The sequence below is a fragment of the Tetranychus urticae genome, chromosome 3 (genome assembly GCF_039701765.1).
Source record: "Tetranychus urticae isolate SD_2017Ah chromosome 3, NJAU_TeUrti_SD_1.0, whole genome shotgun sequence".
NCBI classification, from domain to species: domain Eukaryota; kingdom Metazoa; phylum Arthropoda; class Arachnida; order Trombidiformes; family Tetranychidae; genus Tetranychus; species Tetranychus urticae.
Window position 1 is genome coordinate 5,979,680 of NC_142960.1, and position 18,361 is coordinate 5,998,040.

General features: G+C 31.8%; 2 protein-coding genes and 1 long non-coding RNA gene across 3 annotated transcripts; 1 reads left to right on the forward strand and 2 right to left on the reverse strand.

Moving 5' to 3' along the window:
* Positions 1–4,644: 4,644 nt before the first annotated feature.
* LOC149093254 (uncharacterized) lies at positions 4,645–7,413 on the reverse strand. The gene has a single exon (XM_089269064.1). The coding sequence runs from the start codon at positions 7,050–7,052 to the stop codon at positions 5,616–5,618; it is 1,437 nt and encodes a 478-aa protein (XP_089125190.1). The 5' UTR covers positions 7,053–7,413; the 3' UTR covers positions 4,645–5,615.
* Positions 7,414–8,571: 1,158 nt separating this feature from the next.
* On the reverse strand, positions 8,572–12,807 carry LOC107371441 (sialin). The gene is made up of 5 exons (XM_015939523.3): positions 12,453–12,807; positions 11,761–12,339; positions 10,958–11,237; positions 10,252–10,493; positions 8,572–9,975 (listed from the first exon to the last, which is right to left on the reverse strand). The coding sequence occupies exons 1-5, from the start codon at positions 12,654–12,656 to the stop codon at positions 9,715–9,717; spliced, it is 1,566 nt and encodes a 521-aa protein (XP_015795009.2). The 5' UTR covers positions 12,657–12,807; the 3' UTR covers positions 8,572–9,714.
* Positions 12,580–17,992, forward strand: LOC112539878 (uncharacterized). The gene is made up of 3 exons (XR_003083845.2): positions 12,580–12,721; positions 12,804–17,295; positions 17,519–17,992. It is a non-coding gene; the product is annotated as an uncharacterized LOC112539878 (long non-coding RNA).
* Positions 17,993–18,361: the final 369 nt, after the last annotated feature.

Consider the following 18,361-nt stretch of genomic DNA (forward strand, 5'->3'; position numbering starts at 1 on the left):
TGATCCCGATGCCTCACAGCAGTTAGTCATTGATGAAGACTCAGTTGTTAGTATTCAATATGATTACATTCCGTTAGCTCCTGATACTACTCCAAAGCCCATCGTAGATGTTCCACTCATTGATTTATCCGACAGTTCCACTATCATCTTAACTCAATCTCAATCACCTCCGCCACAACAACCAGAAAAAGCAGAATCACCTCAGCCTCAACAATCAGAAAAAGCACAATCTCCTCGCCCTCAATCATCTCAAGATGTCATAGCTAAAACTATTCAAAACATTCCTGAACCTCCTTATTCACCAGCTAAGAAACGAAAGCAAGATTTATTGGATGAACCGACTAGCTTTGTTTTTCCGCCACCATTGATTGACCTTCCTCCGACTTCACCAACATCCACTATTTATTCATTCCTCAAGGATTTAACTGAAGGAGAAGATGGTTCAAACCAGGACTCAAGACCTTCAATTAATGAATCACAAAAAGATGAAGATTCATCTTCAGGAACTGGTTCTTCATCCAACACAGATTCCTCATCGAACTCAGATTCATCCTCCTCTTCTTCCTCATCCTCCTCTTCTTCTCATTCAAACAGATATGCACAGGGAAAACAATTACCATACCGATTGCCACCAAGTCCATTCCAAAGAGTAGACCGTCAAGATCGCTATTTCCCTACATCGGATGTCTCATATTATACCACATCATCAAATCAATCATTTACATCAACCGGATCTTCAGGATCATCTTCACACACAGTCATCCATCCCTCACAAGTGCTACGCCATGTCTTCTATCCAACTCGACAGAGTTCTTCCTCTGCCGATTCTACATCAAGAAACAATCCATAAACCTCACTTTAGAAAGCCTTCATTGTCTCAAATTCAGGGAAGTGTTGGGTAGGAATCTGAGCTTCCTAAATTGATTCAATGCATTGTCTCTTGATCCGAATCTCAAGATTCATTTTTATTCATTTTAACTTTTTCTTTAATTATCTCCATTGTTCAAACAATATTTTACCTTATCTTAGATTTATGTATTTCTCTAGCTATGTTAAAGTCTCTAAGTGCAGTCTCAAAACTTGTTTATTTAGTTCAGTCCATTATCTGGACTTTATCTTTGTTAAGCTGACCACAAGATTCAGCTAATCTTAACCAAACTTAAAAGTTGCAAATTAAGTGACATCGAGAAAGAGAGTTGAATTTCCCTTTCTTTTTGTTTAATGATTTTCAACTGTATCTCACACAAGTTTTAATCCCTTAGCATTGTAAAGGTTAGAGCCATCTCTCTTGAGATTTATCACAGTTTATGTCTCTAGACATATTACTAAAGGTAAAGGCTGATAGCTTTATCAAGCTTAATTAGAGATAAAAAGCATCTTAGTCACTTGGTACCATTACCCAAAAAGACGACAACATAGACAGAGAAAACAGAACACTTTCATATTGTCCCTCCAAAATTGTATTCTTTGTTAAGACTTCGCTATAAAAAGCAAGTTCATTCAATGTGCCCACTACTACTAATTTCATTGTTCTTAAATGTAGTCAGAATTCAATTCTTTCAGTTTTTATAACTTTCACGATCCTCCTTCAACGGAGCTAAACTTATTCTTATAATTTCTTTAATTTCAATAAAGTCATACTCTTAGTAAAAGTGTTCAATCTTTTGAATTGTGTCTAAATCATCTCTAACGAGATATCTTGATTCGCAGTAGGATTTAGAGCATTTGAATGCAATAGTGATCCTAGATTCGATCTTAATACTTGTAGTGAAAGCAAGTAGTGCAGTCTTCGACTCAGATTACCAACCGAAACCTTTCACACTGTATCAAAGAACGGTGATGATATTGATTATTTGAAAGATGAAAAGCTAAGCAATTAACCAAATTTACCTTGAGTCAAGTCTCAACTAACTTTTCATCAACTTTCTGCATCTCAACCTCTCATCATTGATTTTCCGATCAACTTCTCAAAATCATCATTCTGCATTCTTAATTTATTATTATTATCATTATGAATTATTATTATTCAAGTATTGATTATACTTGTGTAAGTAAATAATGAATTGTTTAGGAAAAAATGGGCAACAAAAAGTGGAAACACAAAAATGACCAAAAAATAAGAATTTTGAGACCAGAGTCTGAAGACATTTAAACATTCCACTTTTTGGGTCCTTCAGGTTCAAAGTTGAGATTCTCGGAATTATATTCGAAAATTGTTTTGATCCCACGTTATTAAGGCCTTCTTTTTTGAATTGAACACAGGTGGGGTTTGCTGAGGTGCTGCCATGCGAGTAGATAAGGCGTTGACCAGCGTTTGATGTTTTAATTGTTGCGTTTTATCACCGATTTGCGCTACGAATTCCAATCTTTCATCATCACCGGTGCTTCCACGTAAGCTTGTGTATGTAATGTCCTCCTTTGGTCCCACTGTCAGTGTTCTTGAATGTCCATTCTACTTCAGTTAGAATATCATCACCGTACTTCGATATTTAAACTTGTCGTAATTAAAAAACACAGTACATATCAATACTCAACAATATTTGAAAATAAGCTTGCTCACTTGTTTAAGTAATGGTCAGGAACCACACAATGCATTGTGTAATTCCTTATCAGTTATTTCATTCAAGCTCTGAGTATTCAGTCTTTTGAAAGCATCAAGTTTTGCAGTCGACAGTAGCTTATGAACCAGAGGTAAGATCTTTATGATTTTGGTCAGTATAATTACCCAAATATAAGAATTGTGAGACCAGAGACTCAAGGACATTCAAGGTGATTCGTTTTTTGACCTCTAAATGACCTTTGCATGTCGTATTCTGAAAGTTTAAACTTTTTCAGATCGGTCCATGTTTGACACATGCAAAGGTCATTTAGAGGGCAAATAACTGAATGACCTTGAATGTCCTTGAGACTCTAGTTTCATGGTTCTTCAATTCCAGGAATTGTAATTACTGAATTTCATAAAAACCGAATCTCTGGTTCAAATTTATTAATAAAAACTACCATCAAGGATAAAAAACGCGCAATATTGACAAAATAATAAAAATTGACCACAAGTTATAAGATCGAAAGCGATTTCAGTCTATATAGTTGGACAAACTAACTTTATATAAAAATTAACCATTTTAACTTTAACAAAATTAGCTATGATTTGCAAAAAAATCACACAATGTGGACAATGTGGTCATGGATTGAGGTAATAAGCTTCTTAATCTCCATAGATAATTTTTTAAAAAAATTTTCGTAAACTATTATTTCGTAATATTTCAGTGATTGCAGTTCAATCATGGCTTTCAGGCTGTGTGACAATTTCTTTAGAACCCGTTTAGTTTGTTCACAGTTCGCAAAAATTTTATAGTTTGACTTCATATATTGTATAGATGTATAGATAAGTATGAATGGCTAAAGTGCAAACCCTAAATGTTTTAGATTTAATTAACAGACTTTGTCATCTAAATTAAACACTAAGTAGCAAATTTTCTCGATTACGGTTCAGTCAAACAATCGACTCCGAGTTGATTGTTCAGTTTAGAAAAGTGATTGAATAAAATCTATAGATTGAAAGCCAGTAAATCTAAACAAAACCAGTTCCTTAAGCAGTAAAACCCATGAAATCTTGAGGTGATTTTGTGGTTCGGTCAACTTTTAAGATTTTTATCGTTTTGGGAAATATTTGTGCTGAATTTTACACCAAAATTGCAATAACTTGACTAGAAAATACTAACCTGATCAAGCCTCGGTTTTTGTTGATTGTTCAATGATATCTTGCAATCTCCTCAATCAATTGTGAATAAAATACCTTTCAGACAAAAAAGTATCAAAAAATGAGCATAAAAAATCTCATTCATCTAGACTGAATTTCTTTGGTATCTTTAATGCTGACGAGATCATCGTGAGATCATTTTAAGAGCAAATAAAGTTCAGTGATGTTTGACTACAGGTTTGGCTGTTTAACATTAGATGGCATTGCTTGAACCATAAATTGTTGTACAAACTGTAGTTTTGACTTTAATGTGAATCCAAAAGGTTACAAACGTTTGAGTCTTTGGATTATCCTTTGTTGATCTGAATAGCGATTTGGGTTACAAGATTATCTGGTTCAATTGAAGAGATCAAAAAATGTTATTGAAATGGTAATTTACAGTTGAAATGATTCAACCGAATTGATTAAACTCGAATCTAGGTGAACATGGAAATATATTTTGGTGATTAACTAACATTTGGATTAAATGGACTTTTGAAAGTTACTCTTCCATCAAGTTGACTCTTAAACTGGTGATTAAAAGCAATTTGTTAATCACCAAAAAAGGCACTTAACCTGTTAAGCTGTCAACAGTTTACATTTAGTGGTCAGCTAAAAGTGTAAACATTCACATATTAACAATTTAAACTCACCTAAATCTCAATTTTTAACCTTCAAACTGTTAATATTTTATTGTAAATTGTTAAAACGGTAACTCGCGTCTAAGTTGAACGATTAAACATTTGATTAATCGTTTAATCTGTAATTAAAAAATTGGTCAACCAGAAGCATGGATAAATGGATAACAAATGAAAATTGAGTTTCATATTACTTAATAAGCAGAGCATAAATGCATTCATTTTCACACTTTCAACTTTACAATTGATCAAGATTTGTATTGACATTTGGCTAAATCAACAGCTTTTAATCAAATAATCAGAAAATATTTCAATGATAATTAATGAAATTTTACATGAAACCTGAGCAACACATTTTACCATCAAAATATGTAAATAAGGTGAAAGTCAAGAAAAGGTGAAAATATTGATTCATATTTATTAGAGCAGAATGGTTTACCTGATTTTACATCAACCTTTTTCTTCATCAAGATATATCATTTGATTATCTTCAAATGATCAACATTCAAATCACAGTTTAAGGTTTAGTTGAACAATTTAATGTTATTTTGCATTTCAAATTCACAAATTCTGAACCAAAATAAAGAGGAAAATGTAAAATGTGAAATAAATCAACATGTTATTTTGGACATTGTATTTACTCCTTTCAATGTTTGCTTATCTAATATCTGGGTAAATTTGAATTATCATCACATCTTCTTGGCTGGCAATAAATTCAGTTGGTACAATAAATTGATATTATCAGGGAATTTACAATCAGTTGATGATAGCATTTGATTTGATAGCATTTTCAACAATTGACAATGCAAATTGAAATTAGCGGTTAAAGCTGGATGACTCAAGAAGAGTCTCGTTTCCTTGGCGCAATTCACGCGGTTACATCTTAAGATGTCATCTTTATTGTCTGTAATTTATTCTTGATTTACCATTTTCAAGACCAACTCTGTTTAATCATAGTGATCTTCATTTTGATTTTGTTTAGTTTAATTATCACAATTCTTCAGAAATCAAACCATAAATCTATCTTGATTCTGTTATCCTTTGATTATCAACGTGATAGGATGATTCTTGGTGAGCAACATGCACCAGAAGGAAAGGTTATCAGATTAATATTGTTACAATGATATTCAAATCTCCTTGAATTCTGTAATTCTTGTATTATTTATCAACTCATCAATCTTCACCGTGTTGGTCAATGTTGGTTTATTATAGTGATTAAAGGCAATTATTCAGTGTCATCATTGGGATTTACCATTGAATGTTTTCAGGTACAATGAGACCAACCAATTGTGAAAAGCATCAGCAAAAAAGCAAAACATTGAATGGTAGTTGACACCAAATAGGAATGAAATTATATTCTGTACTGAGGCCCAGTAAAGTCCAACGCCAAATGCAGGCATCAACTGATAGCTGCGAGGACTGAACGATGGTGGTGCATAATGTATAACTACGTATTTACCATTCGGTGAGAATCTAGAAGGATTATACAGAGTATAGACGGCAAACTTTCTCTCTGTACACTCCGTTCTTCCACATTTTTGGACACACTGGCGTTGTAGTTTATTTATCAACGAATTGTATCTTTCCTGTTTGTGATAAGAATCAAGAATCTTTTTGTCTCCTCCGTCACGGATAATCGAGTAGCGAGGATAGAATCCAGTTGACTCTGAAAATTGATTTGCTGAACAGTTATGCCAACATGAATGATCTGATGAGGCTTTTACTTTCATATTTTCATCGGTACACTTGGTTGGATACGGAGCACCTAGATTAATTTTAACCGTCTCTGCGTAGGTTAAACCATACACAATACTGGTTGAAGCCGGAGTAGCTAATTTCAATAAATCAGATTCTTCTTTCCAAGGAATTCGTCCAGGTTGATGGGCAAAAGCGATTATCTCATTTGTACCTGAAACTAGGGACAAGTTGAGATGCATGTCAAGTAAACGAAGATCATGAAAGCCAGGAGTTTGCAAGCCTTTCGGATTAAAGCTTGGTGAAGGCTTATTAGGTCTTCCTCCAGGAAACCAAGTAAATTCAAAGCAATACAGACAGTTAAAGATGTACGTTTGGAAATAAGATGAATTGCATGGTGCAATTGTCAACGATGAGGTTAGAAAGTAACATTTATCCATGATGGCTGCAAAGGGCAACATGTTAGAAGCCAATTCACCAACGGTTAACATTGACAGTGTAAACTTTTCACCAAGCTCGTGTTCCGCAATAATCTGGTGGAGAGTCCAATTTTTCAGATAAGGAATGGCCTTTTGTTCCTCTATGGTTCGCTTTAGGATATCTGGAAAATTTTTGAAAAGTTTGGTCGTATTAAGGAATCTCATTATATCAAAGCAGAAGGAAAAATTTGGTGGAACCAAATTTTTTGATTGAATGTTTTTCTCGACCAAAACAGTCTCAAGTTTGCTTAAAATTTTGGTCAGTTCCCAGATTTGAGTTAAACAAAAGTAACCAGCAGCCACAAAAAATAATAAAGTAATTATAAGGCGATATCTTGATTGGAATATTTTTACCATTGATTCACACCTGACAGCAATTATTGGATCAAATGGGCGATTACTGCGTTTAGAAGCGGCTTTGTTTAATCGTGGTTTGTTTAACTTTTTACTAATACTGTTGAGCTCTCCTTTTGGTTTACCCATTTTCACTGTTAACTTCATTTGCCTGACTGGTTGGCTATTGACTACTTTTGCCTGTTAATCTCATTATCTGAAAGTACAAATTTGTTCAACTCTTTATTCCTCTCATTCACTTGGAACTTACACTGTTAATGTGTATAATTAATTGATTGGGACATTCACCAGAAGAGGACATTTTCATGTTGATGGTGACATTTTACTGTTATCAAGAAACTTAATTATAAATGATTTATGTCTCCCTATTGATCACTGATGATTACCTGAATTATTTTTTCTACTGATTGATGGTATTGCAGGACAATATTGTTACCATTGTGACATTTGAAGATAGTTGCAAATGATTGTCTCCAAGATGAAAGTCCTTCACTGTAAGTGACCAAAATTTAATTAAAATACAAAAAAGCAGCTTCAGAGTTATCCAAGCTAATTAACAACAAGCAACCATTTTGATATTCATCATGAAAAATAGTATCACTCTTTGTAATCAAATGTAATAAACATCTGACTGTCTATTATGGGTTAGAGCATCAAACGATAAAATGTTTCAATTCATTGGAAGTACTTGATTACATGTGAACCTTATATTCAATAATCATGGTTTATTAACAAACCTGAAACCCTTAATCAAATAGGTAAAAGTGAAAAATGTATTGATGAATCAACTAATTTGAAAAACCGGTTAAAAACTGGTTACCTAAAATTGAACAAATCTCAGCCATTAATAACAGCAAGTTCAATTAAAACATATTATTAGATAAGCAACTTAATAAGTTAAAAACAGTTTAGCTCGGAAGAAATCATGATTTATCGGAAAGATCAAGAAACATTAATATCCCTATTCTGTATTTATCAAAGCTACATTGAGTACAAATGTTCATATTGTTTTAAAATATTAATATACGATAAAAATGAAATAATATGAACATTCGTACCCAATTAGCTTTGATAAATACTGAATAGACAACTTCAAGTTTATCAATTTAAAACCGTGACTTTACTTGTGACTTTAATGATTAAACCAGATTGATTCCAACCTAATCAACTTAACCATGTTTTAAATACTAAAGTCTGGTTTTGATTAGGTTTCCGTAAGTTGATAATACGATTGAATATTTCATTTTCATTATTCACAAGATTATAAATTAAGAACGAAGTGACAATTTTTCAGACTCTCACTCATTCAGGTTAATTATTAAACTGAATCTAATGTTGTTGACTAATATAGCTAAAGTTATTAGTTATTAATTTGTATCACCATCAATATTTAAAAATATTTAATTAGAAATGAATATTATTCAATAATTAATGGTTACAAGTAGATTTAAAGGTTTGGTTAACTGAAGCAGACTTTCCAATCGAAAGGGAAAACAAAATTGGATCAATAATTTAAATTATTTTGCATCTTACCAATCAAATTGGATTAATCGATTGATGATGTTAATGTAAAAATGTAAATCAAAGTATTATAATTAACCAATGAAATTTATTAATAAGCTTGGGAAGTTGGTTGATGATGGTAATAATTAAAAGCATTTGCAAGTTGATAATTTACAATTGAGCTTTTTATTGTATGACTAGAAATAATTACAATGATTAAATGGTAGAATGGTGATTTACATTGTAAGGTTGTTAGGAAAAGAGTTGATTGTATTTGCTGTTGGATTAATTTAATGGCATGATTTTGTGAAGACAAGTTTCATTTGGATTTAATATCAACAATTTAAAGGGTTTGATAATTGCTTTGAATCAGAGAAACAAGGGTAAAACAACAATCAAGTTGATTAGTGAAATAAAGAGATCAGTTGAAACTATTAGCTAAACTTAAATGCTTTCCTTTTTTTACCAAAAAATATACACAATTTTATTATTAAATTATGCAGCTTTGGGTTTAGTGAAATAAATGGCTTCAAATTGAAACTAAGTCTGGTTAATCTAGAGCGTAAAATGAAAATTGGTAACTATAATATTATCTTGTTTGGTCTCTTTTTTTCCATGGTTAACTGGGACAATTGATTGATGATAGCTGGGAATGTAGTGTTTAAAGGGTGAGATTAAATAATAATAATACAAGGTAGAGAGTAATATTTCACTAATTAATAAACAATTACTTTTGGGTAACTTGATTGTTGCTCTTGATTTGTAGGAAATGATTGCTGAGATATTGAGTGTTTCAACCATTCCAATGAGCATCATAATTTGATAGTGAAGGGAAAAATTGAATTCAATTGAAACTTATCGCCATAAATAAACTAGACATCAATTAACCTCTGTACATATGGCAAATATCAACAGACGAGTAATACTAATCAGGCAATTGTTTGAAAATAAAATTGATTTCAACTGGTAAATTTACCGTCTAAATCCCATGCAAGGTAATTTACCAGTGACCGTGAATGATGTTGATTAATTTAGATGATTAAATGTTTTGCGAGTTCGTTGTGATTTGGAGATGCGAAGTGCGGTTATAGTTATTGTGTTCAATAGGTGCTTTCTTGATAAGATGAATGAATTGAATAACTGGCATCAGCTGAGAGTGTTCATGTTGATGTAATTGTTAGATCGATCACAACAAAATAACAAAAAACTATTACAACAAACTCCGGGACATCAGATATAGCGAAAAATGGATCACAATGGATAACATGAATTACTTGTAAACTCGTTTGACCATGAAATAAATTTCTCATACATTATCATTGGAACCAATAACTGATTTATCACCCATTTCAACTGCTTCTCCAGTTTGATTATTGTTGGCATCATTTGAATTAGTCTGTACATTCAATGTATTATTTGGTTGACATTTTTTAACTTTTGTTGTATTCTCAACGAGTGCCCATGATTGAGGTTTTGAGGTTGCAAATAATGTGAAAAATACGGCGCCAATAACTTGTAAACCACCGAAAAAGTAGAATGCAGTATTCCATTTAGATACTGAAAAGATCTAAAAATACAAGAGAAAAAGAAATGAAAGAAGAAGAAGAAAAAATCATGAATATTAGTGGAAAAAGAAATGATAACTATTGCAATTTTCAATTTATTTTACATCAAATTGATAATCAAAAATGATGGTTGATTTGTTAACAAAGTTGAACTGAATAGTTGAACACAATTATTTCAATTTGAACGGTTTCAAAGTTAATGGGAAAAACTGATGGAAAAGGATGATTCTTGAATGAATTAAAATGGCTATTTATATTGTAACACAGTTAAATCTTACCTCATCACCAATAATATAACCAATCGTCATTGGGGCAAGGAAACCGCTAGCACACGAGATTGTATTGGCAAATCCAAAAACAGTTCCAACAACACCTGGAGCCATTTCAGGAACAATGGGAATATCACCTCCAGAAGTAGCTCCCATGGTAAACATTGTCAATATTAGGCCAAGAACAATGATTTCAGCTTTACCAGATAATAAGGGAATGCTTAATAAAAATAAAGCTGGTCCAAGAAGAGCTGAGAGCAAGATGAAAAAGAAAACAAAAAAGGCACAAATTGTAATATATTCATTTGAAAAAGATTGAACAAAGTAAACAATGAGTTTGAATGTGATTTGAATTGAAATTGGATTTCTATCGATTCAACAGTCACCAAAATGATTGAAATAAATTGAAATGAAAATCAAAATGAAAACTAGGAAAACAATGAAAGTCTAGAATTGAAATCAAGTCTAGGATTAAGATAAAATTTGGTGAACAAAAAACGGGTTAAAAAGAAAGTAGTGTCATTTTCCCTTTCTTTAATGCAAGGGAAAAGCAGAGTGATTTCCCTTTCTCTACATTTTTCGCACCATTTTCACTTCAAGATGGCTCTTCAATTAGCTAAAGCTTTGTTTCTCTTCTTAAGTCGCTTAGAGATAATAATTAATTGTTAACATTTCTTAACTTTGTGTCATGTTATTAGTTAAACCATGGACTTACCAATGCTTTCAAAGAGTTTTCTGGTCACAGTTAGGTTGAGATAACCTTTGGTTGCTATGAATTTGGATAAAGGACCACTTATGAATTGACCCAGTGCTTCAGCAAGGTAAAACGCGGAATTGATTAAACCATTTCCTTGGAGAGGATAACCCAGGATAGTTTCCAAATAAAGAGGTATTTTTGAATTTACTGTATGATAACCAAGGGAACTTATTCCTCGAGCAATGGTCACTGACCATAAAGGAAGTGATAGAAACATTGATTTCCAAGGAACTTTAACCTAAATCAGTAAAGGGAAACATGAATAAATTTAATTCATGATAGATCAAAGTTAATTGCAAGAATTTGTCATTGAATTCAAAATGAGCAGTTTGCTTCATGTTTGTATAGACTATTCAACTCATTCGTTCATTTTTTTCCATAAATGAAACATTTAATGCAACAAAAAAATATGTGTTATGTCTTTTCAAGACTCATTCAAGATGAGTTCATTGAGTTAATTAGCTTGGATTGGTAATGAATGTGAGTCAGAAAAAAAAACTCACTGAATCTGGTTCAATTAACCTACAATGAGCCTAAAAATAGTGATTATCTAATAAAGTGAGCTTCATAAAAAGTTAGAGAGTGAAGATGATAACTTTGCATCATCTAAATAATGCGCAATATTAACTCATATTAGTTTTTCACAACATTTGATGTGATAACGATAAAAGAATCAAAACATGAAACATGAAGCTCACAGAAAACACCAGAATCAGTTAATGAAAGGCAGGTTATTAATATTGTTTTAAAACGAAACTTACTTTTCTTTTAGGTATTTTGATAACATTGGCCGAGATGAATTTTTTTTCTTCCTCACTGACGAAAGGGCTTTTATCTGGATTAGCAGTGATCGTTGTGAAATATAAAATTGTGAATACCAAATTAGCCAAACCCATGCAGTAAAATGCTGATGGCCATCCTCCGGCAAACCCGTTATTACAAAGCCAGGCAGTTATGGGCATTACAAAGGCAACACCAACATTGGTTCCGACAGTCATTATAGCCTGAGCAAATGCTTTCTCTTGCGGTGGAAACCATTTTTCAAAGAGTATATACAAACAGGGAAAAGTTGGACCATGGATGAAACCCAAGAGAATTCTTAAAATGACTAAAGGAATATAATTTGCTCTAGCTGCAAAGGGAATAATAAATGTAACCAAAGTGGCAAGAAGATGAGATAATGCACCGAGCCTGACAACATTGAACTTATCAGCCAGGAAACCAGTGCTTATTTGAATTGCTGTGTAAGAGTAAAAGTAGGAACCAATAATCACTCCTTGTTGTGCTTGGTTCCAATCGAATGTAGGTGCTGAATTGGTGGGAACTTGGCTTGTTTCATTCTTAGATGACAAACAGAATGGCGATAGTAGGATAATGAAAGGGAATGATAAAAATAACCAATAAGTATCGGACAAGTTTGGTTAAACAAGATAAATGTCAGTAGACTGCTTACCATTAAATGGGTTGAGTTTGATTTTGCTGATGAAACCATGGCAAGAAGGGCAACATTGATGACACACCGAGAGGCAAACATGAAAGCGCCACTGAAAGCGGAAAATATCATGACATAATAGCGAAAGGGGAATCGAAAAAATCGAGAATGCTTAGTTTCGGCGAAACTAAGAGATGATAATTTATTGACTAGTTGAATTGTCATTTTAGATGCTTAGTAAATACAATTGAAAAGGAATCAGTTGGAAACACAAACTAATAGTAATCACGGTCAGTAAATACTAGTATTAATGTTAATACAACAAAAAAAAGATTATCAATGAAACTAATTTCTAAACAATCTTTATTACAGTTTGGTTACTGAATGATTGCAAATCCCTTCATTTGGACATTTATACCTGCGATTCATGTTCACCGATAATCATCATTGGCGTGATAACATGATAAATTTTAATGATAAGATGCAAAACTCACAATAAAATAGAAAGAGCAAAACACCAGGATGAGTGTGGAAAATGTGTTTGATACCGTTTCAAGCCAGATTATACTGGATTTCCAGGAGAATCAGATCATCTTTCTATCATTTGGGTGAAAGTTATTTCTGTTGCATTGCAATAAATGATGATAATAAAAACAATAATATTGCGTTTGATATTATGATATTATTTTCATTATTTTTAATATACCAATCAATTATATTCTTAATCAGATGCAAAAAAACCAGATGACAAAGAACCAGATTTTAACTTAATGCTGACTCTTGAGTTTGATCAACTTCCATTATCACCAACCAACAAAAGAGATTGTAAAGAAAATTAAATCTAATTAAGTGTTATACATAATTGATTATACCTTTAAGTAGATGATTTGTTTTACAATTAACTTCTCTATCAAGCTTTGTATGTTTATTGTGACAAAAATATGAACATACAAATGTATAATATTGCTGCATGGCAAAAATAGCAAATCATAAGATGCAAATATCATATTATGAAAAAGTGTGCAAGAAATTAAAATTTAGGTTATCTAAATAATAAGCTTAACAATTATTAATAGTGTTAGCACTCAGGATGAAAAAAAAGTATTAATCAACTTGTTTAAATGATTAAAGATTAATCTAATTGTTTATTATATTTCCTTGATTTAAACAGTAACCAATATAACCATTGTTAGCAAGCATATTAACAAATGTCATGTGAAGTCGCTTTTTTTTAAATATTATTTCTTTATTGTTGATCATATTAACCTTGTTTCTGTATTTAAATATTAATGTTTAATTACTTTGTACAATCGATTCCTATTAATAAACTGATTTATCTGCACCAACAATGTACATGAATGGCTTTTGATTTTTGATCCATTTTAAAATAAAAATCATTACAATCTGTAAGTTGGATTGATTGATGAAAAAGTAATTTTTAAATGAAAATGTGATCAACCAAAAGGATTAACGACGTAATAACGTCAAAGTAATCAATTGAATGGTTCAATATTAACACCAAATATACATTTAGATTGAGTAAACGGATTGAAATGAAAACCAGTTGAGAGTGAAAACAATTCCAGATGATTTTTGGGTGAAAAGGCGAATGAAAAGCGAATCCTATTCAAATGGTAATCATCGTATTTTTTGGAGTTTCATTGAACAAAGATTGTCAACAGCAAAATAGGTTTCTGTTGTTAAACAAGTTGATTATTTCATTAGATTACAATGGGAATAATCAAGAGTAAAAACGCAATGGTAAAGTGGAATCAAGTGAGGGTTAAAAAGGCCAAAGAAAATGGGAAAAGGAAGATGATGAAGACGATGTTGGTGTAAATGTTGATGATGTTGATGGTGATGAGAAAAGTAAAATTATAATTAACATTGAAACGCAATGTATTTCCTGTCGCAGTTAATCTAGTAAACAATATACAAAAGGTTGAAGGTTCATCACAACAAAACTAAATGTGTATTAGCGGGTCAGTAAATGAACAGTTGAACATCAATTATTAATAGATTACTTCAAGTTGAGTTTTATTATTTTACACGCAACCAATTCAAAAATATTCATTATCATCTAATTAGATGATAATTTGAGTTGAACATTTTACGTTAAATATTTTAAAATCCAAAGGTTGCTTAGGCCTAACGGCATGGATGTGAAAGTGAAGGAGCCATTTTTGAATAAGCAAAGGCTAACCCGAAATAAATCAATCATTTCCAATGATCACGTTAACCAAGGATTTCCGATGCTGGTTAAGAGTGTTTTACGGAAATATTGAACGGACATGATGAAAATGGAATGAAATTTGCTGACCAAAATGATAATAAAACTGTAAATTTAGCAATTTAACAACAAAGGAAAAAAATAGAGAAAAATATTAATATGAAATTCAACTTTGCCAATATTTCACTGTTCTTGCCGTATATTGCCTTCAGTCAAGTTGACGGTTAATTGTAACAATCATGATGATTATGGGTAAATTTTTACCTTTCATTTTCATCTGAACCTAAAGATGGACAAGTTTTCGGTTGAAGGTTCGATGAAAGATACATGAAAGGAAAGCAAGATTACCTGTAAACCATTATTATGGCAATTGAAAAAAGCAAGTTGAAATGAAATAAAATTATAGCTGGTAAGTCAGTAGCCAGTGAATAAAGGTAAAAGGTTGACCGTGAAGAGAGTAAAGATGTTGATGAAAGAAAGTTGATGATTATAATGATGATTGTAATGATGATTATGATGAGGATGAAGAAGAAGAAGAAGAAGAAGCAATTGTAACTGTCATTCTGACAGCAATAATAATCATAATAATGTTGAGGTTGCCTTTGTGAAAAGGTAAAAATGGATTTTTCTCCAAAGAGAAGAGTCAACACATTATTTCAACTGAGTATACGGTGAAAATGATGATGGTGATGATGGGCAAGATGGGCAAGAAGATGATGATGATGGTGATGATGAGGTAACAAGTAAAGCTGCTCTTTTCTTGTCTTCCATTGATGAATATTATTGCTCACGCAAATATACATCTATTTGTCAGTTTGCTTTCAAGAAGCCTTTTTCATTTGGTATTGTTACACATTTTGTACCATTATTTTTGCCACTTTTTTTTGCTTCTTCAACATCTTCAACTGATTGTGATCAATTGGTTATATTGTTGTACCATTAATGAAAACATATAACACTATTCAACTCTCAATGAAAAATTCTGTGATTGCGAGTCTCTCTCTCCCAGCAAATGCAGCAATACAACTAGATTAAGCGTAACAAATGCGCCTTTCATTGGAGCCTTCTTTCAGCTTGAATAATGATTTTTATAATAATAATCTATGATTGGTGGTGGACTTTTGTTCATTTCATTGGGTGAAATTGAGGACAATCTGAATATGATGATCAACTGAATCTTGAACGGTTACTACTTTGTCTGGCCTTTCAATTTCTCACATTAAAATTTTACCTTTTTGCTTGCTGCCTTTGTATCACCATAACCATCATTGCTGCAATTATCATTGAATATTTTTTTTCAATTGCTCAAAATGACCATTGAAATTGAATTCTTGGGATTCACAAGCAACAGCAAATCCATTAGGCCTTTTCAGTTGCTCATTTTATTTGTTGGTTAAAGGATAAGGTCAAATCCAATGACCAGTTTTTTTTCTTATTAATTCAACCATTTGTAAACCAATTGCACCTTTTCTTGGTTTATTTCAGGTCTTCTAATTGAATTGTTTTTCAACCGTTTCGATTGTTTGCTTTTACTGGTTCACTCACTATTATTGATGCTTATTTAAAAATGAGATTAACAGCCAAAATAATCACCTTTAACCTGTTAAATCAAGTCTAATTTGAGATCAACTTAATAATAGTTGAAGGGAAAAATAGCGATCCATATTAAAGTAAATGAGAGAGATTTGATGAGGAACAAAAATAATGGTGATAATAACAGATGATAATGATGATGATCATGATGTTGTTGCTGTTGATGGTGATGCTGTTGATGCTGCTGATGTTGATCTTGATGATGGTGATGATGGCTAAAAAATAAACACTCAACCAATTGAATAACATTTTTTGATTTCACGATTTTGCGTGTTTCGCATCCTTCCCTTAACAACACTTTACAAACGCTTCAACACAAACCTTTTACTTAATCAAAATCCACTATTTGATTATTTAGGACAACAGATATTATTTTGTCACTATCGACATTTCATTGTTCAATCTATCAACACTAACTATCAACACAGAATTGATTTTGTTGACGTTTTTTAGCCTCACATTTCAAGGTTTGATTTAACCGCTAAAATGGTGACTCTTTTAGATTGACCAATCCGGTTAAGCCTTTGTTTAATTTAACCAACGGTTTTTCATTTGGTTTTCATTGTAATGCGGCAACAATTTACAGTCTGTTAATGTTTAACTTTATTTACTCATGTTTTTTAATTACTTACCTTTTGATTAATTGAACGTAACTTTCAGTTTTATTAACCTTTAATTGCCAATCATTCTTATTAGAAGCTGTCAGTTTGTAATTAAACTGCTTTTGTAGCTACCATTTACTCGACTATTTTTGCCTTTATTTTTGTTCAATTTTTGTTTGCTTTTTATCTCATTTTACTGTCTTCTATTCACTTTTAATTTGAATAAGTGTGTATATTTTACCTGTTTTTTAATCAATCTTTCGTTTGATTTGCCGTCTCTCTCTCTCTCTCACCTCTAATTGGTTTCCAATAAATGGTTGAACAAGATTAATTAAACATTGCTTTGGGATAAAAGAAATACTGTTTAACCTCACCTTAATCGGAATCCAGGAAAATTGCGCTTACCAACAGTATCACCAACAAAACGAGCTAACAAGTTGTAAGTTACTTTTAACTGTCACCATTTAGATAAGTTAAATTTGGTTGAATCTGAGGTGCAGATAAATCATCGTTACATTCATAATTGTCAAATCTATCAATTGTAATGAATTGAAATGCCCAAAACAAGAACCAATTGAATATTAAAATTTATTTCGTTGTTGTTAGTGAAAACACAATTTAATCAATCACCATTAAATCTAATTCTGTTTTTTTTCTACAAGGTTCTTCTTACAATTGATGTAAATAAATCCAAGAAAAGAGACAAAAAGGAGAAAAGTGGAACCCAAAATTGCTGACAGTAAAACCAGATTAAATTGAACACAGTTAACCATTAATTTTTTTGTTTCCATTCTTTGGCAATATTCAACGAAATGAATAATATCAACAAGATACCAATGGTAGGAATGGAGTTATGAGGATATAAAGATGCAAGACTAGGAAGAGAAAAGGAAAGAAAAATATAATGAATTGAATTTATCTTGAATTTTATTTCTGTAATTTGTTTACATTGAAATGATCAAGAAATAAATAAAAAACAGAAGAGACAAGAAAAGAGATTTATCATCAATTCAATGTTCACATTGTTTGGATAAAAAAAGGCAAACAAAAAGTAATCAAGATTCGAACTTCCATTTTAAAATTGGCAAAAAAAGTTCTGGAAATCATGAATGAACAAAAAAACCTTTCAAACACAACCAAGTGTTCAATCTTCAAATGAAGTAGACTGGACGTGTTTTAATTACCGCTTTCGCTAAACAAACGTGAATCGTGCTATTTCTGTGTATTACTATGGTCAACACTGTTATTAATAATTCCCACAAGATAAGCAATCTTTGGTTCAAATAGTTTTCGCTCACACTGTTAATGTATATTATTATATCTTATCGCTTATCGGCTGGTAAGTGTTTGTGAAAGTTGAATTTGGTTTGTGTTATCATTATTTTTTGTTGTTTTGGGTGAAAAAAGTGATAAAAGAAAGGTAAAATGTGAGCATAAAATTGGTGAAAAAAGGTCCAAGAAAACACCAAAACAAGCAAAAGAGGAGAGAAAAGAAAAGTGAACCT

Excerpts from the sequence above, each read along its gene's own strand:
- LOC107371441 (XM_015939523.3), bottom strand. The coding sequence starts at position 12,656 with ATGACAATTCAACTAGTCAATAAATTATCATCTCTTAGTTTCGCCGAA. Across the intron at positions 11,238-11,760 it reads TCAAAATACCTAAAAGAAAA|GTTAAAGTTCCTTGGAAATC; the intron begins GTAAGTTTCGTT and ends TTACTGATTTAG. Across the intron at positions 10,494-10,957 it reads AAAACTCTTTGAAAGCATTG|CTCTTCTTGGACCAGCTTTA; the intron begins GTAAGTCCATGG and ends TCTTGCTCTCAG.
- LOC149093254 (XM_089269064.1), bottom strand. The coding sequence starts at position 7,052 with ATGAAGTTAACAGTGAAAATGGGTAAACCAAAAGGAGAGCTCAACAGT.